General features: G+C 47.4%; 1 protein-coding gene across 35 annotated transcripts in view; it reads left to right on the top strand.

Moving 5' to 3' along the window:
* The window catches only part of tcf7l2 (transcription factor 7 like 2), a 158,026-nt gene that overhangs the window by 19,471 nt on the left and 110,894 nt on the right, over positions 1–27,661 (top strand). For 22 of the 35 annotated variants that reach the window (XR_004223447.1, XM_031904729.1, XM_031904703.1 and 19 more), the window contains 1 exon segment: positions 25,168–25,224. The exons of the other annotated variants lie outside the window; for them this stretch is intronic. Coding sequence is in view for 21 of the 22 variants with exons in the window: in XM_031904729.1 (XP_031760589.1) it covers positions 25,168–25,224 (57 nt within the window). In the remaining variant the exon portion in view is untranslated. 35 annotated transcript variants of the gene reach the window in all.

Below are 27,661 nucleotides of genomic sequence, written 5' to 3'. Positions count from 1 at the left end.
AAGTTCATGTGGATTATTGGCTTATGTACCCCCTACTGTAAATGATAAGGATATTAGCAGTCACTGAGGGGTTCTGTGCCCCCCATATAAAGGCACAAGGCTGCAGGCTGAGTTATACAGGGAACTCTGAGTATCACTCATGTATTATAAGGGATAATGTACCCCCTACTGTAAATGATAAGGATATTAGCAGTCACTGAGGGGTTCTGTGCCCCCCATATAAAGGCACAAGGCTGCAGGCTGAGTTATACAGGGAACTCTGAGTATCACTCATGTATTATAAGGATAATGTACCCCCTACTGTAAATGATAAGGATATTAGCAGTCACTGAGGGGTTCTGTGCCCCCCATATAAAGGCACAAGGCTGCAGGCTGAGTTATACAGGGAACTCTGAGTATCACTCATGTATTATAAGGGATAATGTACCCCCTACTGTAAATGATAAGGATATTAGCAGTCACTGAGGGGTTCTGTGCCCCCCATATAAAGGCACAAGGCTGCAGGCTGAGTTATACAGGGAACTCTGAGTATCACTCATGTATTATAAAGGATAATGTACCCCCTACTGTAAACGATAAGGATATTAGAAGTCACTGAGGAGCACAGTGCTGTGGAATATGTTTGTATCTTAACTATGTGTGTTAATAATATAACTAATAAGGATAATAACCCCACCCCGATGACGCCGGTGCGTCTGTGGGGTGAATCCGTCCCCGGCGGATCTTTGCCTGGGTGCTCGCCCTGTAATTACTGAGAACTCATAAAAAGACACAAAACAAACAGAGAGGGAAGTCGGGGTGATTAAAGTGCGCCGGCGACTGATCCAATAGCATTTTCATTAAGTGCTTTTGGTAGGAGAGGGTGGGGCTTGGCACTTTGGGTAACCTGTATGGCAGCACCCAGTAAGCGGAATAACTTGGGTGCCTGGAATCCATAGGCCACTCACTGTCACTTTTCTTCCTTCTGGGGGGGCAGTTTGGTTTAACTACTTTGTTTCGGGCCAGGATTCCAGGCGGCGCTGGAAGGGTTACAGAATGTTCTGATGGAAAAAAAAATCCCAAAAAAAAACGTATTTGGCTTCGGGAAGTGACGGACGCATCCAAAACGCAAACCGCCAAGCGGGATTGATTAATCGTCTCCAGCTGCAGCCGCCGCACTGTCCCAGTTCAGCGAGATATATATATATTTATATTTAATTACTGGTAAAACTGCTATTAGCGCAGATAATGAAAATCAGGTTTATCTGTAATTCCGTGCTGCAGACTGCGCTGGTTCCTATGGCGCCATGCAGCATCCGAGGGCCCCGCCGCGCAGACGCATTGGAACCCAGCACACAGGGTCGTATTTTCTGCCCCAGTGGGGGGCTTTTTTCCCCTTCCCCATCCGTGAAATGTTCTTTTAATTATCCGTGACATTTGCTTTATGGCCGCGCTGGATGTGTTTGTGCAGAAACACAGGGCACAACAGGTGTCCATTCACATTTTAATTGCTGACATGGGAAACCTGCGGCGGCCCTTCCCCGGCCTGGGAGAGGGGGTCGCCCCTCAGCCTTTCCCACTGAACTCTGACTCTGCCGGGGGGGGCTCACAGGGGGGAGATGCCGATTGGCCGGGGAGCTAAATTTAGAGAAGAGTTCAGACAAAGAGCTGGGAAAGTTGTGCCGGGGAATGGGATTTACCCGCGGTGCCAGGCTGCGGGCAGAGGGTAGGCCTCCGATTCATCAGTGGGATTCTGCCCTAAAGGGAAACTTGCTGGTTCTGCTCGGGGCAAAAAGGTTTATTACTGTGTCTGAAAAAAAGGAATATTTTTATCAAAAGTTTCAGACTGGAGAAATTTAGATTTAGTTTTTACTGAAGAATCAATGCCCCTCCCCCACCCACAAGCTAGTCCCACCCACTGCTTGTGCTACAGACTTCCTGTTCCCCCCCCTACAAGCTGTCATTGGAACAATCTAGTCCCTCCCACTGCAGTAGCTACAGACTTCCTGTTCCCCCCCTACAAGCTGTCATTGGAACAATCTAGTCCCTCCCACTGCAGTAGCTACAGACTTCCTGTTCCCCCCCCTACAAGCTGTCATTGGAACAATCTAGTCCCTCCCACTGCTTGTGCTACTGACTTCCTGTCCCCCCCCCCTACAAGCTGCCATTGGAGTGATCTAGTCCCTCCCACTGCGTGATCTACAGACTTCCTGTTCCCCCCCTACAAGCTGTCATTGGAGTGATCTAGTCCCTCCCACTGCTTGAGCTACAGACTTCCTGTTCCCCCCCCCACAAGCTGTCATTGGAGTGATCTAGTCCCTCCCACTGCTTGTGCTACAGACTTCCTGTTCCCCCCCCTACAAGCTGTCATTGGAACAATCTAGTCCCTCCCACTGCTTGAGCTACAGACTTCCTGCCGCCCCCCCCCCTGTAAACTGCCATTAGAATGATCTAGTCCCTGTTCCTTCCCTTATAAACTGTTATTGGACCAATCTAATCCCGCCTACTGCTTGATCTTCAGACTTCCGATCTAGTCCCTCCCACTGCTTGAGTTACAGACTCCCTGACTCTGCCCCTATAAGTTGTAATTAGATTTCCGTAGTCCCACCCACTGCCTGAGTCACAAACTTCCTGCCCCACCCCCATACGCATGGTTCCTTAGGCCACACCCATACATGCGGAGTTACACGACTCCTGAGGAGGCTTTAGTGCCGTTACTGCCCATTACGTATATCTTGGCGCCGCGGTTCTGGTTCTTTGGAACGAGCTCAGCACATCACTTTAGCATGAGGCTTTTGTACAGAGAGAAATATATTTACTCGCAGCTGCGCCATTTATATTCCTACATTATCCCTCAATGTCTCCCGGGGGGGGCGTATAACCCAGGTGCGCGGAGTTGTGTTCAGCCCCGAATTCCACTCTCCCCAATACTTTGTGCTGAAAACATTCTTTGTGCAGCCCGGCTGGAAACGCGCAACCGCCAAAGCGCTCCCCCCCAAACTATAGCGGGGTGACTGTTACCCCAATGTTTCTATATATCTGTAACCTTGTTATGGGCTAAGGGGGCCCAGCCTGAAGGCCAGTTAGGGGGGGATTTGGGGTGAGTGCTTATTTGTGCCCTGGGTACCCCTGGAACTATAGCGGGGTGACTGTTACCCCAATGTTTCTATATATCTGTAACCTTGTTATGGGCTAAGGGGGCCCAGCCTGAAGGCCAGTTAGGGGGGGATTTGGGGTGAGTGCTTATTTGTGCCCTGGGTACCCCTGGAACTATAGCGGGGTGACTGTTACCCCAATGTTTCTATATATCTGTAACCTTGTTATGGGCTAAGGGGGCCCAGCCTGAAGGCCAGTTAGGGGGGATTTGGGGTGAGTGCTTATTTATACCCTGGGTACCCCTGGAACTATAGCAGGGTGACTGTTACCCCAATGTTTCTATATATCTGTAACCTTGTTATGGGCTAAGGGGGCCCAGCCTGAAGGCCAGTTAGGGGGGGATTTGGGGTGAGTGCTTATTTGTGCCCTGGGTACCCCTGGAACTATAGCAGGGTGACTGTTACCCCAATGTTTCTATATATCTGTAACCTTGTTATGGCTAAGGGGGCCAGCCTGAAGGCCAGTTAGGGGGGATTTGGGGTGAGTGCTTATTTGTGCCCTGGGTACCCCTGGAACTATAGCAGGGGGACTGTTACCCCAATTGTTTCTATATATCTGTAACCTTGTTATGGGCTAAGGGGGCCCAGCCTGAAGGCCAGTTAGGGGGGGGATTTGGGGTGAGTGCTTATTTGTGCCCTGGGTACCCCTGGAACTATAGCGGGGTGACTGTTACCCCAATGTTTCTATATATCTGTACCATTAGTGAAACATAGGGATGGGATGTTATAGTGAAAGCGATTGCTGTGCTGGGGTAATTGTGGGATATCGGGGCTATTAGGGAACAATAAGGAAGGAGAGGTATTTTTCTTGCACTTTAGCACTGACTTTACCTGCTACGTGGAATTGAAGCCTCGGTGCCGGCTGATTGGGCCCCATAGTGTTTGTAGCGATGACATAAAGGCCATAACCCTCCCATTTGATTGTTATTAGAGTGCAATTACCCTCACAGATTGCACAACTTTCACTAATGGCGGAATCTGTTGCACTTTAGTATGTATTGTGCAATGGCCCCGGACTACCAATCCCAGAATCCTCAGTCCCAGCAGCTGACGCATTTCCTGTTTAGTTATTATTAGTATTATTATAACATATTAATAAAGCACCAGCATATGCTATAACTCTCTATATAACTATAGAGGAATCAGCACCTTGGTGGGGGGGCCCAGGACTATGGGGTCTGCTACCTATATAGCCACTGGAAGATAATACACCTGCTGGGGGCTCACTTGTGTGGGGGCTTCAGTATGTGCTGGGCCGATCCAAAGATTTTTTGCAGGGGGGGCTGCAGTCCATGTACATCGGTAACATCATTAGTTATATTTCATCCTTTTCATCATGCAGTCTTTCATTCAAACCAGTAACTGGTTACTAGGGACAGCGACCCTAACAACCAATTTTAAAAACAAACATTTTATGGGGAAATTCTATGTGCCCGGATTAATAGCGCTCATGGGGGCATCTCCCCTTTCCCCATCAGATAGGGGCTACTGTTCAGTAAACCCCCCCCCCACGGAGCGCTGGGATACATACGAGAGCAGTCGGCTCTGCTGTAGGATAAAGCCTGGGATTCCCATTGCCGAAATGTGCATTTAATCACCCCCACATGAACCGTATTAATTCCAGCCTTGGCCATTATGGCCGCCACTTTAATATGAATCCACATCTGCCCCCAATATATATATATATATAGTTGGTGGGACCACCGGCTGTGCTGGCTGACGCCCTCGAATCTCCGGGGCGATTGCACCTTATTGCCGGGGCGTGCTGGCTCGTAAAGTGCCGGGTACCCCTGGGGGGCGGTTACGAGGAGGCAGCCGGGGGGCGCAGCGCTGCTCTTTCCCCCCCATTACAGTAATATTCTCATTGTGCTCCTGGCTCAGCCGCTCTGCCTTATCCATAGCAACAAATAAAATTATATAGTTGTGTGCAGAATGCCAAGGCTGTAATATAACCCTCTCCATAAACTCCCCGACTGTTTAACTCCTCCGGCAACTTATTCCCATTAGCACCTCGGCCTGCAGGAAAGCCGCCTTAACCCTTCCTGCGCCAGAGAAGGGTCTCTGTCATCTCCCTGGGACGGGGGGGGGGGGGACTTGATGGACTTAGGGTAATAATCTGAGACAGTTTGCAATTGGTCTTTGTTTTTTATTATTTGTCGTTTTTGTTTGATGATTTAGCTTTTTGTTCTGCAGCTCCACCAGTTTGGAGTTTCAGCAGCTATCTGGTTGCTAGGGTGCAAATTACCTTAGCAACCAGGGAGGGGGTTTGAATGAAAGAGTGATATGTGCATAGGAGAGGGGCCAAGTAGAAAAATAAGTACTAAAAAGTAACAATAACAATGAAACTGTTGTTTTACAATGGTTAAATGATTCCCTTTTCTCTGTAATAATAAAACAGTACCTGTACTTGATCCCAACTAAGATATAATTACCCCTTATTGGGGCAGAACAGCCCTATTGGGTTTATTTCATGGTTAAATGATTCCCTTTTCTCTGTAATAATAAAACAGTACCTGTACTTGATCCCAACTAAGATATAATTACCCCTTATTGGGGCAGAACAGCCCTATTGGGTTTATTTAATGGTTAAATGATTCCTTTTTCTCTGTAATAATAAAACAGTACCTGTACTTGATCCCAACTAAGATATAATTACCCCTTATTGGGGCAGAACAGCCCTATTGGGTTTATTTCATGGTTAAATGATTCCCTTTTCTCTGTAATAATAAAACAGTACCTGTACTTGATCCCAACTAAGATATAATTACCCCTTATTGGGGCAGAACAGCCCTATTGGGTTTATTCATTATTTAAATGATTTATTAGCAGACTTAAGATATAGAGATCCAAATTACAGAAAAATCCCTTATCTGGAAAACCCCAGGTCCCGAGTATTCTGGATAATAGGTCCCATACCTGTTCTAAAAAGTAACAATAACAATGAAACTGTAATTACACAAAGCTTTAGGTTTTGCTGCCGGGGTCAGTGACCCCCATTTGAAAACTGCAAGGAGTTGGAAGAAGAAGGCAAATAATTCAAAAACTATAAACAATGAAGACCAATTGAAAAGTTGCTTAGGCCATTCTATAACATACATCAAAACAAGGTTGTTTATTTTATACTCGGCGCTACTATAATCAGCAATAGAACGGCGCCCCCTCTGGCTGCAGTCGGTACAAAGCTGCAATAACTTTGGAAGAATCCCTCCTACAGGCTCGGCTGAATTGCCCATTGTGGCGTCGGTATTACAGGGGATTGCTGGGGGGCTACAATAACTGGGCGCACAGACGCCCCTCTGTAGGGTGCTCTCTATTAAAGCAGGTGCTGGGGAAGGTCTAAAATAAACTCCTGTGTGAGGTCGGTGAATAGGCTGCACAGACCCATGTTCTGCTGCTTCCTTCTGGCATTTTAGGAATTTCACACCTTAAGGAGCCGCATAAACCAACCCCCTCCCCGCGGACACTTCCGCCCCAACCAACGTGACACATGGCACAATGTCACGGGGAACTTGTTACGACTCGTATTTAGGGAGGTGCCCGACGCCCGCTGATGCCTTGGGACAACTGGGCACTGCTATTCCTTATCCCTTTCCTTCCGGATGTCCAGCTGGGGGCTCCCAGAGGCCAATGGAACCCCCCCCCCCACCATGTGATTTTAGTGGCCCAAAGCCTGCCTGGAGATATATTGCAATCAGTCATTCATAAATAAATAAATAAAACAAATAAATAATAAAACAAATAAAAGTAACTCCAATTTCCCTCTGCAACCTGGCTAAACTTCAGTCTCACTTTACTGCTGCGCTGCAAGTTGGAGTGATATCCCCCCCCTCACCCCCAGCAGCCGATCAGCAGAACAATGGGAAGGGTGCAAGATAGCAGCTCCCAGTAGGTATCAGAATAGCACTCAATAGTAAGAAATCCAAGTCCGGCTTGGGACTCCTCCAGTTACATGGGAGTAGGAGAAACAATAGGTTAGCTGAAAGCAGTTCTAATGTGTAGCGCTGGCTGAAAGCTCAGACTCAGGCACACTTTACTGCTGCGCTGCAAGTTTGAGAGAGAGAAGCACCAACCCCCCGAGGAGGGAACTCTATAACTTCAGACTGTGTTTGACCCCCAACACCTTTTGTCTGAGCCTTCGGGCCGGAGAGACAAAGGGAACAAGAACATTGGTTCCCCAGTCTGGGGGGATCGTTGGCCGCGGCTGAAACGTTCGCCATTCGGATGCCGACAGTCCGCGCCGCTTTGTCTCCAAGTTACTAAAAGCTTTGCCCTGAATAGAACCCGCTCCGCTCTTTGTCTGCAGCTCTTAGGAACCTTCGTACCGGGTCCATCTGCGCCCCCCCCCCCCCATCCCTAGGGTACGGAACCATTAGGCGCAGCCAGGGGCAGGGGTAAATAACTGCCAGCTCGGAACGGCACTTTCATAATAAACAGGGGTTTGTTCCGCTTGGAGACAATGTATCAGAGGGGGGATTTTCATTCTATTGCCCCGGGGATAGGGGTAGGAATTACTGGGGCTCCTCTCTACCCAGCAAACAGGGAAACATAATGACCCCCGTGTCTCGCTTTATGGCAGGGATTCTGATTATAAACAAACAACGGAAGAATGCCGTTTTCATGGACATAATACATTGCCCAATACCGGGGCTCGGCCCTGACCTGCCCAAGGACACACCGAGTGCAACTCGACAGCCATAAACCATTCGGGTGACACTTGCCTCTCCCAGTCTCTCCCAGTCTCTCCCAGTCTCTGTGCCAAAAAGCCACCGGCCTGTTAGACATTGTGTCTGGCTTGGTACATAGTACAATATACACAGTATAATATACGTTCATTGCTATTGCCAGTGGTTTTGATGTTATTTGCCAATTGCTATTGAAAGCCGCATCTGGCTGATTAAATTCTTTCTGCACTGCTCATACTGACTCCTGAAACAATGTAGCAGAAGCCAATGGATTTAAGAGGTTGTTCACCTTCAGGTTAACTTTTAGTATGTTATAGATTGACCTATTCTTAGCAACTTTTCAATTGGTCTTATAGACATTGAATTATGTGCCTTTTTCTTCTTCTGACTCTTTGCAGCTGTCAAATGGGGGTCACTGACCCCGGCAGCCAAACCCTATTGCTCTGTGAGGCTCCAGTTTTATTTTGTTGATTATATTTTGTTTTATTATTACAGAGAAAAGGGAATCATTTAACCATTAAATAAACCCAATAGGGCTGTTCTGCCCCAATAAGGGGTAATTATATCTTAGTTGGGATCAAGTACATGTACTGTTTTATTATTACAGAGAAAAGGGAATCATTTAACCATTAAATAAACCCAATAGGGCTGTTCTGCCCCAATAAGGGGTAATTATATCTTAGTTTGGGATCAAGTACCAGGTACTGTTTTATTATTACAGAGAAAAGGGAATCATTTAACCATGAAATAAACCCAATAGGGCTGTTCTGCCCCCAATAAGGGTAATTATAATCTTAGTTGGGATCAAGTACAGGTACTGTTTTATTATTACAGAGAAAAGGGAATCATTTAACCATGGAAATAAACCCAATAGGGCTTGTTCTGCCCCAATAAGGGGTAATTATATCTTAGTTGGGATCAAGTACAGGTACTGTTTTATTATTACAGAGAAAAGGGAATCATTTAACCATTAAATAAACCCAATAGGGCTGTTCTGCCCCAATAAGGGGTAATTATATCTTAGTTGGGATCAAGTACAGGTACTGTTTTATTATTAAAGAGAAAAGGGAATCATTTTTAAAAATTAGAATGAGTTCCTTATAATGGAGTCTATGGGAGATGGTCTTTCCGTAATTCGGAATTCTGGATAACAGGTTTCCGGATAAGGGATCCAATACCTGTACTTATCTTTTTATTTAGGACCTTCTCTATTCATATTCCTGTCTCTCTTTCAAATCAGCACCTGGTTGCTAGGTGACATTGAACCCTAGCAACCAAATAGCGCAGTAATAGAAAATGAAGACCAATTGCAAATCTATATCATACTAAGAATTATTGTAAAGGTGAACATTCCCTTTAATAGACCTGGAGGAGAACAGACTTTCGGCTTTATTGTTTCATGAGTCGGATACAGGTGATTGGATTCTAGTCCAAGGGACCAATCCCAAGCAGCGCCCGTAGCCAGCGGGGTAAATGATTGGTCCGTATCCCTTTTACAAGAGGCCACATTTCCCGCCGCTCTCGTCGTTACAAAATCAGAGCCTAACGAGCGACGGAGGCGCAAACGGAATCGTTACGGTCGGGGATTCGGGAATCAGACAAAAACAACAAGAAAAAGTGTAGAAATGTTTTTTTTTTTTTTTCTCAATAAACTGGGATTGTTGTTGTGTGTTTGCGCAGGCTGGAAGCCCAAGTGGCTGAACAAAGGTATTCTGTTTGATCCGCGGAATCCGAATCTCTCTCCGTATTGATCCCCTTTGAGTGAGCTGATGGGCTGCGCTGGAATAAACAAAGCCAAATGTCATCCCGCAATCACCTGCTTTTATCATCCAAGAATTTAGGCCACGGTGTAAATAAAATCTATGTTTGCCTGTAGGCTCTGCTCTCGCAGCCTCTATTCTTCTCCTCTTTTCAACTTCGCTTTAACTCTTTCCACTCACGTTCGCCAGAACTTTCTCCGGCTCAGAACCCCCTGTTCCCAGCTCCCAGATACAGGGGGGGGGGTGTTGTTTATGACGCCTCTGTAGGAGATTTTCCCATTTTTGAGGGTAATGAGGCCTAAGGACTAAACTCTATGGGTGCCGCCATAACCCCCAGCGCCACTAGTGCCCCCCAATAAGCCGCAGGGGAACCCAGGGACATGTACAGATTGTATCCGTATCCAACCGAAATGTTCTAACCTGTCCAATTGCCAACCAATCGCCGTGGTATGAAAATGACTGGGACAGTGGTCTGAAAACTGTATTTCATATGATTTTGTCAGTGTGTGTATAGGGGGCTGTAGGGGTAAGGGGGGCTTTAGGGGTATGGGGGGGCTGTAGGTGTATGGGGGGCTGTAGGGGTATGGGGGCTGTAGGGGTATTATCCGAGGATCTGTTATGCCCCATTGCTGTCTTGTAGTTTCCCAGAATTCCCCTACAGGCTGCTGCCCATGTTATGGCTATTGTGTGAGGCTATGGGGCAACTGAGGCAGTTAAATAGGGCAGCTAGTAGGGGGGCAGTTAAATGGGGCAGCCGATAGGGAGGCAGTTATATGGGGCAGCTAGTAGGGGGGCAGTTATATGGGGCAGCCAATAGGGAGGTAGTTATATGGGGCAGCTGATAGGGGGCAGTTATATGGGGCAGCTGATTGGGGAGTAGTTATATAGGGCAGCTAGTAGGGGGCAGTTTTATATTGGGCAGCCGATAGGGAGGCATATATGGGGCAGCTAGTAGGGGGGCAGTTATATGGGGCAGCCAATAGGGAGGTAGTTATATGGGGCAGCTGATAGGGAGGTAGTTATATGGGGCAGCTAGTAGGGGGGCAGTTATATGGGGCAGCGATAGGGAGGCAGTTATATGGGGCAGCAGTTATATGGCAGCGGATAGGGAGGTGTTATATGGGGGCAGCTGATAGGGGGGTAGTTATATGGGCAGCGGTAGTTTGGGGCAGCGGATAGGGAGGAGTTATATGGGGCAGTAGTTAGGGGGGTAGTTATATGGGGCAGCTGATAGGGAGGTAGTTATATGGGGCAGAGGATAAGGAGGTAGTTATATGCGGCAGCTGATAGGGGGGTAGTTATATGGGGCAGCGGATAGGGAGGTAGTTATATGGGGCAGCTGATAGGGGGGTAGTTTATATGGGGCAGCGGATAGGGAGGTAGTTATTATGGGCAGCTGATAGGGGGGTAGTTATTATGGGCAGCTGATTAGGGGGGTAGTTATATGGGGCATCTGCTATTCAGGGGGGGTAGTTATATGGGGCAGCCATTTTAGGGAGGTAGTTATATAGGGCAGCTTGATAGGGAGGTAGTTATATGGGGCTGCCTGATAGGGGGGTAGTTATATGGGGCAGCTGATAGGGAGGTAGTTATATTGGGGCAGCTAGAGCTAGGGGCAGTTATATGGGGCAGCTGATAGGGAGGCAGTTAAATGGGGCAGCTGATAGGGAGGACAGTTTAAATGGGCAGCGGATAGGGAGGCATTATATGGGGGCAGCTGATAGGGGGGGTAGTTATTATGGGGCAGCTAGTAGGGGGCAGTTATATTGGGGCAGCTGATAGGGAGCGAGTATATGGGCCAGCTAGTAGGGGCAGTTAATTATGGGGGCAGCTAATAGGGAGGGCGTTATATGGTGCAGTGATAGAGGTAGTTATATGCGGGAAAGCTAATAGGGAGGAAGTTATAGGGGCAGCTGTAGGGGGGTAGTTATATTGGGGCCAGCTGATAGGGGGTAGCTTATATTGCGCGGCAGCTGATAGGGGGTAGTTATATGGGGCAGCTAATAGGGAGTAGTATTATGGGGCAGCTAGTAGGGGGTAGTTATATGGGGCAGATGATTAGGGGGTTAGTTATATGGGGCAGCGATAGGGGGTAGTTATATGGGGCAGCTGATAGGGGGTAGTTATATGGGGCAGCTGAATAGGGGGTAGTTATATGGGGCAGCTGATAGGGGGGTAGTTATATGGGGCAGCTAATAGGGAGGAAGTTATATGGGGCAGCTAGTAGGGGGTGTTATATTGGGGCAGCTGATAGGGGGTAGTTATATGGGGCAGCTGATAGGGGGGTAGTTATATGGGGCAGCTGTAGGGGTAGTGTTTATAGGCGGCAGCTGGTAGGGAGGTAGTTATATGGGGCAGCTAGTAGGGGTAGTTATATGGGGCAGCTGATAGGGGGTAGTTATATGGGGCAGCTGGTAGGGAGGTAGTTAAGCTGCACAGGTGTGACGGGGAGGGTGTGATTGTGCATTTCTGCCCCGTATCTACATTGCACAGCAGTGAGTCAGGGCCCGGGGGGGGGGCACCGGCGGCTCAGGTTGGCTCCGAGCTCTCAGGCTGTTCATGAGAATCACCTTCTTATTGCAATCTGATGCCCCTTGGCCGCTGTTCCCTCGCCCTTTGCCTTACCTGCATTATGTAAACAGCACCAGGCTTTGTTTTAGCATTTATCTTGTTAAAGGGCAAGTAAAACCTGCCTATAAGCAGCAGGCACAGTGCTACAGACATGTTGGAAGTATAAAGTATAAAAGTGATATTGAATGACTCCACCCCTTTATTGATTTTGTCGCTGATCTGTGTATCTTTTACAGTTCATTAATGACGTGTAGACTATTTAGTGCGCACCAAAGATATAACAATAATAATCATACGACACCTTAGACTTTGACTCTTTTATACGCAGTGTTAAGGCGTTCCTTCCCATGGACACAGATCATTACTACACATAGTGACCCCCAATGCACCCCCATTCAGGAGTTATTTTGTAGGGGTATCATTAGTATGCATGACCCTGCCAAATAGTAGCAACTGACCCTAGAATACTCTGATGGCAGCTTATAGGGTGAGAGAGTCTGTGACTCAAGCAGTGGTGACTCTGAAGTGTGGACTAGAAATACTCTGTTATATGCTTAGTTCAAGCAGTGGGTGGGACTAGAAACTACTCTGACAAGCTTCTACAGTGGGTGGAGACTAGGAAACTCTGGTAAAGCTTTACTCTGCAAGTTGGACTAGAATACTCTTGATGGAAGCTTACAGTGGGTTGAGTCTGTTGACTCATTGCAGTGGGTGGGACTAGAATACTCTGGAAGCTTAAGTGGGTGGAACAGAAATACTCTGATGGAAGCTTACAGTGGGTGGGGACTAGAATACTCTGATGGAAGCTTACAGTGGCTGGGACTAGAATACTCTGATGGAAGCTTACAGTGGGTGGGACTAGATACTCTGATTGAAGCTTGCAGTGGATGGGACTAGAATACTCTGATGGAAGCTTATAGCGGGAGAGACTGTGACTCAAGCAGTGGGTGGGACTAGAATACTCTGGAAGCTTACAGTGGGTGGAACTAGAATACTCTGGAAGCTTACAGTGGGTGGGACTAGAATACTCTGATGGAAGCTTACAGGGGTTGAGTCTGTGACTCATGCAGTGGGTGGGACTAGAATACTCTGGAAGCTTACAGTGGGTGGAACTAGAATACTCTGATGGAAGCTTACAGTGGGTGGGACTAGAATACTCTGATGGAAGCTTACAGTGGCTGGGACTAGAATACTCTGATGGAAGCTTACAGTGGGTGGGACTAGAATACTCTGATGGAAGCTTACAGTGGGTGGGACTAGAATACTCTTGATGAGAGCTTACAGGGGTTGAGTCTGTGACTCATGCAGTGGGTGGGACTAGAATACTCTGATGGAAGCTTACAGTGGGTGGGACTAGAACACTCTGATGAAAGCTTACGGGGGGGGGAGTCTGACTCAAGCAGTGGGGGGGCCTGGAATACTCTGATTGAAGCTTGCAGTGGATGGGACTAGAATACTCTGATGGAAGCTTATAGTGGGAGAGTCTGTGACTCAAGCAGTGGGTGGGACTAGAATAGTCTGATGGAAGCTTATAGTAGGAGAGTCTGTGACTCAAGCAGTGGGTGGGACTAGAATAGTCTGATGGAAGCTTATAGGGGGAGAGTCTGTGACTCAAGCAATGGGTGGGACTAGAACACTCTGATGGCAGCTTACGGGGGGGAGAGTGTCTGTGACTTTAGTAGTGAGTGGGAATGGCTGAGGGCAATTTACAGGGGGAGGGTTAGAGTGTCTGTGGCTTAAGAAGTGGGTGGGAATATAATACAGTGAAGAAATCTTAGGGGAGGGGCAGGGAGTCTGACCCGGAAGGTTTGACACGGAACCTTGAATAGCAGTTTACATGGGGAGGGATTTATAAATAAAACAGTGGAAGCATGAAGTCTGTAACCCAATCAGTGGCCGGGATTCAAACACTGTAATGACAGACTTAGTGAGACTTTAACACAAGCAGTGGGCGGGGCTAGGCCACTTTATTGGCAGTGGGTGGGGCTAGGCCACTTTAATGGCAGCTTCCAGCGGAGGAGACGGCAAGTCTGTAACAGTTAAAAATGTGCATTTCTGAATCCCCAGACACCCCCGAAGTAAACATTTCTTTATGAAATAGGGGCTGAGTGACCTGTTGTACTTTCCCTTGGCCATTGTGGCGATGTTGACTCAGCTGAGCAAATTCCGAGGGAACTATTTGCTCACAGAATTGCCGCGCATTGGCCGCCCGAGACACACAAAAATGCCATGAAACGGGCCGGATTGTGTCACTTAGAACCCCCCCCCCGGTGTAAGTGGGAATTGACGGGCGGCGGGGGCCATTCATCTTGGCGAGGGTGCGACTGGGCCGACAGTGACATACGGTCTGTCATCGGCCTAATTGTTGTTTGAATTAGCCGTTATGATCCGATGGCAAATCTGTCAGTGGAGGAGAAAATGGAGCCGGAGTCGCGATGTTCAACAAGATGGATAAACACAATTAGGGGCAGAACCTGCGGAGAGAAAATCCATTTAAACCTCGTAACGTTAAGCAGAGCCGCGTTAATCCGTTTGGGCCAATTTGCCCATGATGTATGGGGGCCGGCGTTAGTCTGAGGGGGGGGGCGTTAGTCTTCCCTGCCCCGACGGGTCCCACCGAGTCAGCCTGTTCTAGTAATGGATTCGCTCGGCCACAACGACAGAAAGATGTACTGACGCCTATTAGCGCAGCTGCGCCGGGCAAATGAGCCAATGAAAACCCGCAGAGCGGAACGCCAGCGGGCGCGGGGCTGGAATACTCTGTGAAGGCTTGCAGTGGAACTGGCGAACTAGAATACTCTGATGTGGAGCTTATAGTGGCGAGAGTCTGTGACTCAAGCAGTGGGTCGGGACTAGAATAGTCTGCATGAAGCTTATAGTAGGAGAGTCTGTGACTCAGGCAGTGGTGCGTGGGACTAGAATAGTCTGATGAAGCTTATAGGCGGGAGAGTCTGTGACTCAAGCAATGGGTGGGACTTAGAACATCATGATGCGCAGCTCTACGGTAGGGGAGAGTCGTTCTGGTGACTTTCAGTAGTGAGTTGGATGGCTTGAGGCAATTTACCTGGGGGAGGGTTAGAGTGTCTGTGGCTTAAAGAAGTGGGTGCAGGAATATATACAGTGAAGAAATCTTATGGGAGGGGCAGGGAGGTCTACCGGAAGGTTTGACACGTAACCTTGAATAAGCAGTTTACATGGGGGAGGATTTATAAATAAAACAGTGGAAAGCATTCGAAGCTGTAAACCCAATCTAGTGGCGCGGATTCAAACACTGTAATAGACAGACTTAGTGAGACTTTAACACAAGCAGTGGGCGGGGCTAGGCCACTTTATGGCAGTGGGTGGGCTCTAGGCCACTTTAATGGCAGCTTCCAGCGGAGGAGACGGCAAGTCTTACAGTTAAAAATGTGGCATTTCTGAATCCCCAGACACCCCGAAGTAAAACATTTCTTTATGAAATAGGGGCTGAGTGACCTGTTGTACTTTCCCTTGGCCATTGTGCGATGTTGACTCAGCTGAGCAATTCCGAGGGAACTATTGTGCCACAGAAGCCGCGCATTGCCGCCCGAGACACACAAAAGATGCCATGAAACGGGCCGGATTGTGTCACTTAAACCCCCCCCGGTGTAAGTGGAATGCGGCGGCGGGGCCATTCATCTTGGCGAGCTGGCGACTGGGCCGACAGTGAATACGCTGTCATCGGCCTATGTTGTTTGAATAGCCGTATGATCCGATGGCAAAGTCTGTCAGGGAGGAGAAAATTGGAGCCGGAGTCGCAATGTTCAACAAGATGGATAAACACAATTAGGGGCAGAACCTGCGGAGAGAAAATCATTAAACCTCGTAACGTTAAGCAGTGAGCCGCGTTAATCCGTTTGGGCCAATTTGCCCATGATGTATGGGGGCCGGCGGGTTAGTCGAGGGGGGGGCGTTAGTCTTTCCTGCCCCACGGGTCCACCAAGTCAGGCCTGTTCTAGTTATGGATTCGCTCGGCCACAACACGAAAGATGTACTCGCCTATTAGCGCACTGCGCCCGGGCAAAGAGCAATGAAAACCGCAGAGCGGAACGCCAGCGCCGTGCCCTAACTGGATTGTCTTCCATTGCAGCGCCGCCCATTAGCTCAAATTACACGATATCGCTGTTTGTAAAGAACAATTTATACATAGGGCTGCGCTCCAACTCCATTTGGTGGATGCGCGCTTAATGTGACGTTTGCGATAAATGTCGATAGGGACCTTAGATTGTAAGCTCACTGGGGCAGGGACTGATCGGAAGTTATAGGGACCTTAGATTGTAAGCCACTGGGGCAGGGACTGCATGGGAATGGGATAGGGACCTTAGATTGTAAGCTAATGGGGAGGGGCTGATGGGAATGGATAGAAAACCTTAGATTGTAAGCCACGGGGCAGGGGCTGATGGGAATGTGAGAGGACTTAGATTGTAAGGCTCACTGGTGGCAGGGGCTGATGGGATATGTTGATAGGGACCTTAGATCTGTAAGCTCACTGGGGGGGACTGATGGGAATGGGATAGGGTGACTAGATTGTAAGTCCACCGGGCGCAGGGGCTTTTGATGGGAATGGATAGGGCCTAGGATTGCTAAGCTCACCGGGGCAGGGCTGGATGGGAATGATAGACCTTAGAGTGTAAGCTCACTGGGGCAGGGCTGATGGAATGGATAGGACCTTAGAGGTAAGCTCCACTTTCGGGGGCAGGGGCTGATGGGAATGGGATAGGGACCTTAGAGTGTTAAGCTCACCGGGCAGGGGCTACTGTATAGGGATGGTGATAGGGACCTTAGATTGTAAAGCTGCACTGCGGAGCAGGGCTGATTGGATAGGGATGAGTAAGCCTCACCAGCGGGCTGTAGGGACTTAGACTGTAAGCTCACTGGGGCCAGGGACTGATGGGAATGGATAGGGACCTATAGACTGTTAAGTCTCACCAGGGCATGGGGCTGATGGAATGGGATTTGGGTCCTTAGATTGTAAGCTCACTGGGCAGGACTGATGGAATGGAGATAGGGGACCTTAGACTGTAAGCTCACCAGGGGCAGGGGACTGTATGGAATGTGGATAGGGACCTTAGATTGTAAGCTCACCGGGGCAGGGCTGATTGGGGAATGGATAGGGACCCTTAGATTGTAAGCTCACTGGGGCAGGGGCTGATGGGAATGGGATAGGGACCTTAGATTGTAAGCTCACTGGTGGCAGGACTGATGGGAATGGGAGAGGGACCTTAGATTGGTAAGCTCAGGGGGCAGGGGCTGATGTGCAACGCAAAAGTGCCGTGGGATAGGTTATTGCTATATAAATTGAGGTTAATAATAACTCTATACAAAGCTGTGGCTGGAAGTTGTTGCCTCAGAGCAATCTGGTGCCTCTGATAAGGAAAACAAGAGGTGCGTTCAGACCAAAGTGGTTAATGTGGTGGAGCCACTTCTTGGTTTAGTGCAGAAACCACACGTCCCACGATGCCTGCTCCGAGTCTCTTTATCTGCAGCTGCTGCTGCTGTGGCTTTCCTTTATCTGGTATGGTTTAAGCTTCTCTCTGGCAGTTATGGGTGTGTTGCATGCCTTCTCTTGTATATTTGTATTTATACATATGGGTAGGGCTGGTGCCAAGTGTTTCCCTTAGGACAGTACAGTATGGGGTACAGCTTAGTTGTGCCAGAGCATTCCTTCTCTGTATATTTGTATTTATACATATGGTAGGAGGTGCCATAGCTGTTTCCCTTAGACAGTACAGTAGGGGTACAGCTTATTGTGTGCCCAGAGCATTCCCTCTGGATATCTTTGTATTATATACATAGGGTTAGGGCGTGCCATAGTGTTTCCCTTAGACAGTACAGATGGGGGTACAGCTTATTGTGTGCCCAGACATTCCTTCTCTGTATTTGTATTCTATACAATATGGGTAGGGTGCCATAGTGTTTCCCTTAGACAGTACAGTATGGGGGACAGGCTCTATGTGTGCCCAGCTGTATATTTGGGTAGGAGGTGGCATAGCTTAGACATTATAGTATGGTACAGCTGTACTCCTCTCTGTACATTTGTATTTATACATATGGGTAGGGGGTGCCATAGTGTTTCCCTTAGACAGATGACAGTATTGGGGGTAAGCTTATTGTGTGCCCAGAACATTTCTTCTCTGTGATATTATGTACATTTATACATTTGGCGTAGGAGGTGCCATAGTGTTTTCGCCCTTTAGACAGTACAGTTGGGGGTACAGCTTATTGTGTGCCCAGAACATTCCTTCTCTGCTATATTTGATATTTATACATATGGGCTAGGGGTGCCAATATGTGTTTCCCTTAGACAGTACAGTATGCGGGTACAGCTTATTCGCTGTGCCCAGAACATTCCTTCTCTGTATATTTGTATTTATACATATGGGTAGGAGGTGCCATAGTGTTTCCCTTAGACAGTACAGTATGGGGATACAGCTTATTGTGTGCCCAGAACATTCCTTCTCTGTATATTTGTATTTATACATATGGGTAGGAGGTGCCATATTGGTTGCTATGAGGGTATAACAAACAATACCCAGTGCCCTGTATTCTCTCTCGTTCTGTTTCCAATTATTAGACCTAAAGGCGACCCAAACATTTTGCGGCATTAAAGCCCCTCCCCCCTCGCTAACCACATCCAGCGCGGGAGACTCTTCCAGCCGCTAATTAAAAACATTTTATGTGCCTCTTAAACATTGATTTTCCTGGATTATAAAGCTTTGTGCCCGGGCGGCTGCGGATCTCCCTTTCTCATGGGGGCGGCTCCGGTACCGGGGGGGGGGGGCAGAACCCGTAGACATAACCCCCCCCAGCCCCCCTGGGTCCTGGTGTAATTAGAGGCCAGGCAGCTCCATATAGTGTGGCCCTCCTGCTGTAAGATGGTTTCTGATTGGATGAGGAGTGCCTGAAATGGGGGTCATGTTACGGTTTAAAGGGGAAGTTGACCTGGGATTTGCAGTATTCCGGCTGTACGTGCTGGAACCCTCAGTATATGATTGGGCAGGGCGGGCGCGACAGTTACCAGAGCCAGTCTGTGTTCCCAGGAGGGATGGGGGGGCGCAGGGCTGGGGGGCCATGTGTTCTGCATTTTGCACATTAGTCTCTTTCTTGCTGGAAGCTCCTCGGCCCAATTCCGACACCAGATAATCAGGTTTGGGCTCATCATTCACGTACACGGCTTTTATGGAGCAGTTTGTGCTCCTCGGAGCGACGGGGCCTGTCTTTGTTCAAAACCCCAACGAGCGCCAACTTAATTCCCTCAAATTCAATTTCACCCCCCCCCCCCACACTTTCACCTTCCAGAGCTCCATGTCATTATCCTTGTTTTGTTTCTCTGCTAATTTCTCCCATTTTCTCCCCATTATGCAGTTTGGGACACAATGGCTCTTAAAGAGACACTGCCCTGATATTTATGGGGCACTTTTTATATCTAAATGACACTGTTACATGTCACTCCAACTTGCAGCGCAGCAGTAAAGTGTGCCTGAGTCTGAGCTTTCAGCCAGCGCTACACATTAGAACTGCTTTCAGCTAACCTATTGTTTCTCCTACTCCCATGTAACTGGAGGAGTCCCAAGCCAGACTTGGATTTCTTACTATTGAGTGCTATTCTGATACCTACTGGGAGCTGCTATCTTGCTCCCTTCCATTGTTCTGCTGATCGACTGCTGGGGTGAGGGGGGATATCACTCCAACTTGCAGCGCAGCAGTAAAGTGTGCCTGAGTCTGAGCTTTCAGCCAGCGCTACCCATTAGAACTGCTTCAGCTAACCTATTGTTTCTCCTACTCCATTGTAACTGGAGGAGTCCCAAGCCGGACTTGGATTTCTTACTATTGAGTGCTATTCTGATACCTACTGGGAGCTGCTATCTTGCTCCCTTCCATTGTTCTGCCTGATCGGCTGCTGGGGGTGAGGGGGGGGATATCACTCCAACTTGCAGCGCAGCAGTAAAGTGTGCCTGAGTCTGAGCTTTCAGCCAGCGCTACCCATTAGAACTGCTTTCAGCTAACCTATTGTTTCTCCTACTCCCATGTAACTGGAGGAGTCCCAAGCCGGACTTGGATTTCTTACTATTGAGTGCTATTCTGATACCTACTGGGAGCTGCTATCTTGCTCCCTTCCCATTGTTCTGCTGATCGGCTGCTGGGGGTGAGGGGATATCACTCCAACTTGCAGCGCAGCAGTAAAGTGTGCCTGAAGTTTATCACAGCACAGGGGCAGTCTATGTGCCAGTATGTGGAATTTCATGGCGACTTATTGCAAGGTGAAAAGTTTCGCTCATCGATACTCCTGATGATATTATGTGTGTTTGCAGTGTTATGGTGCTGTCATTGTACCCAATGGAACAAATCCGCCTCCCAGCAGAGAAGGTAGTACTATAGATTAGTGGCATTGCCACAGTTTTTAGTAGTGGATTTCACCTGCCGATGGCGTTAAATGGAGTAGAATTGAGCAGTGCAGCTGGAGGCCCCCCAAAAAGTTTTTATGGCCCCCCAAGTCTGCTGAGAGGCTCCATAGACTTTACTGTGAGAACATCAATTTTTGTAGCTGTTTGTGAGTTGCCCCGTCTGACCCGGGGGGGTTATTATGGGGATAAAGGGGGGGCGGTTGCGTCTCTACTCAGATTAATCAGTTGGCGCTGGGCGCGTAGTCGGGGCTCTTGAGGCAAAACTAAAGCTGCTTTTCTTTTTATATTTCTGCCTTAATCACAGTTTGGGGCCAATCAGCAGCAGTTTCTTCGTTTGTAAGGAAAACTGTTTTTATACATTTAGTGGCACTTTTAGCTGATTGGCCAGGGATGTATTAATGGAGCTATGAAGGCTATTGCTGGCTAGTAACCCTGAGTGCTGGCTAGTAACCCTAAGTGCTGGCTAGTAACCCTAAGTGCTAGATCAGGCTATCTCTGGCTAGTAACCCTAAGTGCTAGATCAGGCTATCTCTGGCTAGTAACCCTAAGTGCTAGATCAGGCTATCTCCAGATACTAACCCTAAGTGCTAGATCAGGCTATCTCCGGATACTAACCCTAAGTGCTAGATCAGGCTATCTCTGGCTAGTAACCCTAAGTGCTAGATCAGGCTATCTCTGGCTAGTAACCCTAAGTGCTAGATCAGGCTATCTCCAGATACTAACCCTAAGTGCTAGATCAGGCTATCTCCACATAGTAACCCTAAGTGCTAGATCAGGCTATCTCCAGATACTAACCCTAAGTGCTAGATCAGGCTATCTCCAGATACTAACCCTAAGTGCTAGATCAGGCTATCTCCACATAGTAACCCTAAGTGCTAGATCAGGCTATCTCCAGATACTAACCCTAAGTGCTAGATCAGGCTATCTCCAGATACTAACCCTAAGTGCTAGATCAGGCTATCTCCACATAGTAACCCTATACTTCTTTGGATTCCACTATTTGTCTTTTACCCCCGCCCCTCCTAAAGCAATGATGTAACTATTGCCCAGTGACATCATCACTCTGTATGAGTCCCCCCCCCCTCGAGCCAATCAGTAAAACAGAGCCATTTCCTGGAGTGTGAACAAGAAGATAGCAACCAAGGGGGGGCAATGATTCTGTGTCTGTGTGGCCCCTGGGGCCGAGTCTTCAAAGCAAAATGCTAACGGCTTTATCTCTCTTGGATCATGGGTTGCGCAGTTACATAAACCACCCCCCCCATGGCTTTGGATCAGTCCAGAGCCCCCAGACACTACCTCTGGTTATTAGTGGGTTAATAGCATTTATATAGGAGCCTGCTCATTGGATGTCAGTATATTATACGTAATTAGGAACACACAGAATCCACTATTTTTGGATCCGGCCAAACCCCGATTCCTTCATGAAAGATTCGGCCGAATCTCTCAACTTCCGTGTTGATAAGACAAAAAGTCACGTGATTTCAAGGGCTTAGATTGCGACCAATCAGAATCCTGAAAAAGAAAGTCTAACCATTCACATCAGTCCCTGCACCTACAGAGCTTACAATCTAATTCCCGATTAGGAGCTGATACTGTCGGAATGTTTTTGGGGCGAGGAAAGAAACCCAGGGGAGCGCAGGGAGAACATAGAAACCCCGTGTAGGTAGAACCTTGGTTGGTATTTGTCACCGCGCCTCCGTCAGGCTGCAGCCCCCCAATCCCGCGGTTTTCTATTCCCCCCTCCCCCTGACCACGAGGGGCGGCGCCTGATTGGCCCCTTGGCAGAAGCCGCGGGCTGATTGCTCTCAGATACGGCTAAGCCGCAGCTCTGGGGTACATCACAATGGATTTCTGCCGTTTTTATCTTGTAAAGTCTAAATTAGCAGCTGGTTTGGTCGGAATTCTCCGAGATCTGACTGAGGGATTAGGGGCGGTTCCCAAGTGGGTTGGGTTTGTTTATGCTCGGTCGGAACCAATCGATGGCCGTTTCTTTTGAACAGAAATCCGTAATCGCTCGGTGCCCCGAGATGCCCAATGGCGTTCGCTCTCCCTCCCAGCTCCCCAAACACGGGAAATAAATGGCAGAAACTTAAATATTCTCTCATTATTCCCATATCCCGGGGTTACCGTCAGGGAAGCGGCCAATCCGGCCGAACCGAACCCCAATCATTAAAGTCATGTGACTTTTGGTCAAATAAACACTAAGTGCAACGCGTACAGTTTTCTTTAACTCCTCCTTATCCTAATCCTCAGTTTGGTATTCGGCCGAATCTTTGGCAAAGGATTTGGGGGTTGGCGCCTGCCTAGTTACAGTGTTACAGGGTGGGAAGGTTCAGACTTACAGGTCCCCTTTCTGTTCTCCATACAAGGGGGTGGGGCTTTGTGAGTGGGCGTTACTATGCTCTGACAGACACAGCCCATAGGCGGAGCCTCCCGGAGCAATGGCCGCTCCTCAGAACTCTATAGAACAGGAAAAAAGGAAATCAGTATGTTATAGAATAGCCTATTCCTAGCAACTTTTACATTGGTCTTCATTTTCTATTTTTTTTATTTTTTTTAATTATTTGCCTTCTTCTCCTACTTTTTTGAGCTGTCAAATGGGGGTCACTGACCCCGGCAGCCAAACCCTATTGCTCTGTGAGGCTCCAGTTTTATTGTTATTTTTATTGCTTTATATACAGCCCCTCTCCTATTCATATTCCTGTCTCTCTTTCATACCCCTGCCTGGTTGCTAGGTTAAACTGGACCCTAGCAACCAGATAGAGGCTGCTGAAATTCCAAACAGGAGAGCTGCTGAACAAAAAACCCAATTAATTCCAAAACCGCAAATAATAAAAAATGAAGACCAATTGCAATTTTTCTCAGAATAGCCCTGTCTACATCATACTAAAAGATAATATAATAATATAATATAAATTGTAATGGAAAGATTAGGGGAAACGCACGGTGTTAATGATTATTTGTAACAATCCACTGAGTTTGCTTCATTTCGCTTCATTTGAGCCTTACTGTACAGGTCAATATCATTTGATTTCGGTCGTCCTTTGTTTTTGCCATATGTTGGAAACATTTATGTGGGATTTATGTAACCAGGTCATGTGACCCGCCCCCCCCCCCCCATAAATTGCACATTGTTGGACTGCGCCGTCGGCACGGAGAACTAATATCTGGGATTTCATTTTATTTTGTCATTACTTTGAACTTGAGTATGCAACTGAGCCCCTCCCCCCCAGCTGAATCCCGCCCCCGCTGAATCCCACCCCCGCGCTGCCTTCAGTGTGGGGGCTACCGCCGACTGTCCCCTAAACAACAAATACATAAGTGGGCTTGGTTATAACAACAACTGTATCAGCCTTTCCTCACATGGTTCTGTTGGGTCTGTTTGTAAACAGCACATACAATTTTAAAGGGGAACTAAAGCCAAATTGGGAACTGTTGGAAATATGACTAAGCAGGGATCAATGTGATCATAGGATTGGAGATCTTTAGATCTTACAACTACTAAATGTGCCAGTATTTGTGCCCCCAAACCTTTGTCAATTGGCTACATCACTGCATAACCCCGCCCACTTTCTCTAGCGAGGGATGACACGTGGCCAGGCTATCAGTATGCCCTCGATAATGTGCTTTGCTTTTACTGTGACCACCAAGGATACCTGAGCAGGTACCAGGGCTACAGGAAACCATCTCCTTTTAAAGGGAAAGTTAACCTTCAAATTCGGTCTTCCATTTTTATTATTTATTTAGATTTTTTTTAAAGTTATATAAAGGGTTTGTTCACCTTTTGAGTTAACGTTTAGTAGGATGTAGAGAGTGATATTCTGAGACAATTTGCAATTGGTCTTCATTTTTTGTTATTTGCGGTTTTTTAATTATTTTACTTTTTGTTCAGCAGCTCTCCAGTTTGGAATTTCAGCAGTTATCTGGTTGCTAGGGTTCAAAGTACCTTAGCAACCAGGTACTGGTTTAAATAAAAGGCTGGTATATGAATAGGGGAGGGGCTGAATAGAAAGATAAGGAATATAAAGTAACAATGATGACAGGGCAATAGATATTTCTAGGTGCCGGGGTCAGTGACCCCCCTTGGAAGAAGAAAAATAACAAAAACTATAACAAATAAATAATGAAGACCATCTGCAAAGTTGTCTAGGGAGCAAAATAGCCCCAGGAGTTACAGCTTCTAAGCTGTAAAGGGAAAGCAAACCCGCTAACTTGGTGTATTTCTCTTTCAACCGAGACCATTATTATTACTAATGAGGCTCAGTGTGCCGGGATAAGCTCCGCCCTCAGTGTTCCAATATGGCCGCCTCCCACACAGGCCGAACAGTCACAGAATGATGGAAGGAAACTCTGTTCTAATGAGCCGAGCCCGACTTATATACATTTCCTGATATAAACCCCACCCCCCCTCCCCGGTTCTATTACCCAGCAGCCCCAAATGTAACAAAATGAAATCTTCTCTCATTTTCTGCCTTTTTTTCTGTTCTTTATTTTGGGGTTGAGCCGGGAAATGGGATGATTTTGCCGTATATTGTGCATGCAATGTAATTGGAAGCGCTCAGTGCCATTGCTTACGCCGGTTTCTTCTTCATCTTAGTGCGTGAATGTACCACTAGATCTGCATTTAGCCTCTTGTTGCAGCCCTTTCATGCAGGTAGGCCACTTTCTAAATAGGCTTGTTGCTATGGTGAATAATAGAAGCAGCGCTCTGTGTGGGTAACCTCTGTCTCCTCCTCGGACTCAACCATTCTGCTCTCTAAAATCCAAAAATAAAATGGGGGGGCGGGGGGGAGAATTCTCATTTGGAACTTGTCTGAGCAGCGAAATAAAGTGGTTTGTGTGTTTGATTAAACCCAATGCCCCCTGTGTGTCTTGTGTTATATATCAACCTGCAGCCCCCGGGGCAAAACTTACCCCCATACTGTCTAAGGGAAACACTATGGCACCCCCTACCCATATGTATAAATACAAATATACAGAGAAGGAATGTTCTGGGCACACAATAAGCTGTACCCCCATACTGTCTAAGGAAACACTATGGCACCCCCTACCCATGATAAATAAAAACAGAGAAGGTAGTTCTGGGCACACAATAGCTGTACCCCCATACTGTACTGTCTAAGGGAAACACTATGGCACCCCCTACCCATATGTATAAATACAAATATACAGAGAAGGAATGTTCTGGGCACACAATAAGCTGTACCCCCATACTGTACTGTCTAAGGGAAACACTATGGCACCCCCTACCCATATGTATAAATACAAATATACAGAGAAGGAATGTTCTGGGCACACAATAAGCTGTACCCATACTGTACTGTCTAAGGGAAACACTATGGCACCTCCTACCCATATGTATAAATACAAATATACAGAGAAGGAATGTTCTGGGCACACAATAAGCTGTACCCCCATACTGTACTGTCTAAGGGAAACACTATGGCACCTCCTACCCATATGTATAAATACAAATATACAGAGAGGAATGTTCTGGGCACACAATAAGCTGTACCCCCATACTGTACTGTCTAAGGGAAACACTATGGCACCTCCTACCCATATGTATAAATACAAATATACAGAGAAGGAATGTTCTGGGCACACAATAAGCTGTACCCCCATACTGTACTGTCTAAGGGAAACACTATGGCACCCCCTACCCATATGTATAAATACAAATATACAGAGAAGGAATGTTCTGGGCACACAATAAGCTGTACCCCCATACTGTACTGTCTAAGGGAAACACTATGCACCCCCTACCCATATGTATAAATACAAATATACAGAGAAGGAATGTTCTGGGCACACAATAAGCTGTACCGCATACTGTACTGTCTAAGGGAAACACTATGGCACCTCCTACCCATATGTATAAATACAAATATACAGAGAGGAATGTTCTGGGCACACAATAAGCTGTACCCCCATACTGTACTGTCTAAGGGAAACACTATGGCACCCCCTACCCATATGTATAAATACAAATATACAGAGAAGGAATGTTCTGGGCACACAATAAGCTGTACCCCCATACTGTACTGTCTAAGGGAAACACTATGGCACCCCCTACCCATATGTATAAATACAAATATACAGAGAAGGAATGTTCTGGGCACACAATAAGCTGTACCCCCATACTGTACTGTCTAAGGGAAACACTATGTCTGTTTAAAGGGATTTACTGTGAGCATGGGGCAGCCAATCACATTCTAAGGATATTAGTAATTGTGCTAATTCATTATTTATCATGTTTTTATGAATAATGACAAGTTTAATCTGCAGCTCTTGTGTTTGGAATTCAAAATATGTGCAATGAAAAATGTGCTGGAGTTACGAGTGTTGGGATTGGGGCAGATATTCAGTATGGGCGGGGCTAAGAGGGTAATAAAGGGTCACTTTGAAAAAGTCCTTGTTGTATGTGGAAGTGAAGTGGGGTAAATAGGGCACATAGCTGCAGTGGCTATTGTTTCAATTGCCCTATAGCCCCACAGGTTATTAGAAAAGCCAATGCTGACATCACATAAGGGGTTGGACCATAAAAGACACACCCCCTGCACCCCCGCTATTTAAGCTAATGTGGGAAACTACCCATATTCCTCTGCCCTCCCTACTGGTGGAAAATGATTCTGAGCAACAGGACCCCAGCGGCTACGCAGCAAAGGCTGCTGGGATTGGTCCCTAATGATCCAGATCTCCCGGTTACGTAACTCGCCCCAAACTTGTTCCTTAACAACGGATACGTTTTCCCTCCCAGTGATTCGCTGCAAAACAAGTGAAAGTTCCACTCGCGTTCCGCCCGCATTCCGATGAAATCACCGACTTGTATTTCCCTCCCACTCCCTCCCGACTCTCCCATTGTATCAGCAGCTCTCGCTTTCACTTTCCCAGCCAGGAACATACAGATATAGAGAAACATTGGGGTAACAGTCACCCCGCTATAGTTCCAGGGGTACCCAGGGCACAAATAAGCACTCACCCCAAATCCCCCCCTAACTGGCCTTCAGGCTGGGCCCCCTTAGCCCATAACAAGGTTACAGATATATAGAAACATTGGGGTAACAGTCACCCCGCTATAGTTCCAGGGG

The sequence above is a fragment of the Xenopus tropicalis genome, chromosome 7 (genome assembly GCF_000004195.4).
Source record: "Xenopus tropicalis strain Nigerian chromosome 7, UCB_Xtro_10.0, whole genome shotgun sequence".
Classification (NCBI taxonomy): domain Eukaryota; kingdom Metazoa; phylum Chordata; class Amphibia; order Anura; family Pipidae; genus Xenopus; species Xenopus tropicalis.
This window is presented reverse-complemented; position numbering and strand designations above follow the sequence as displayed.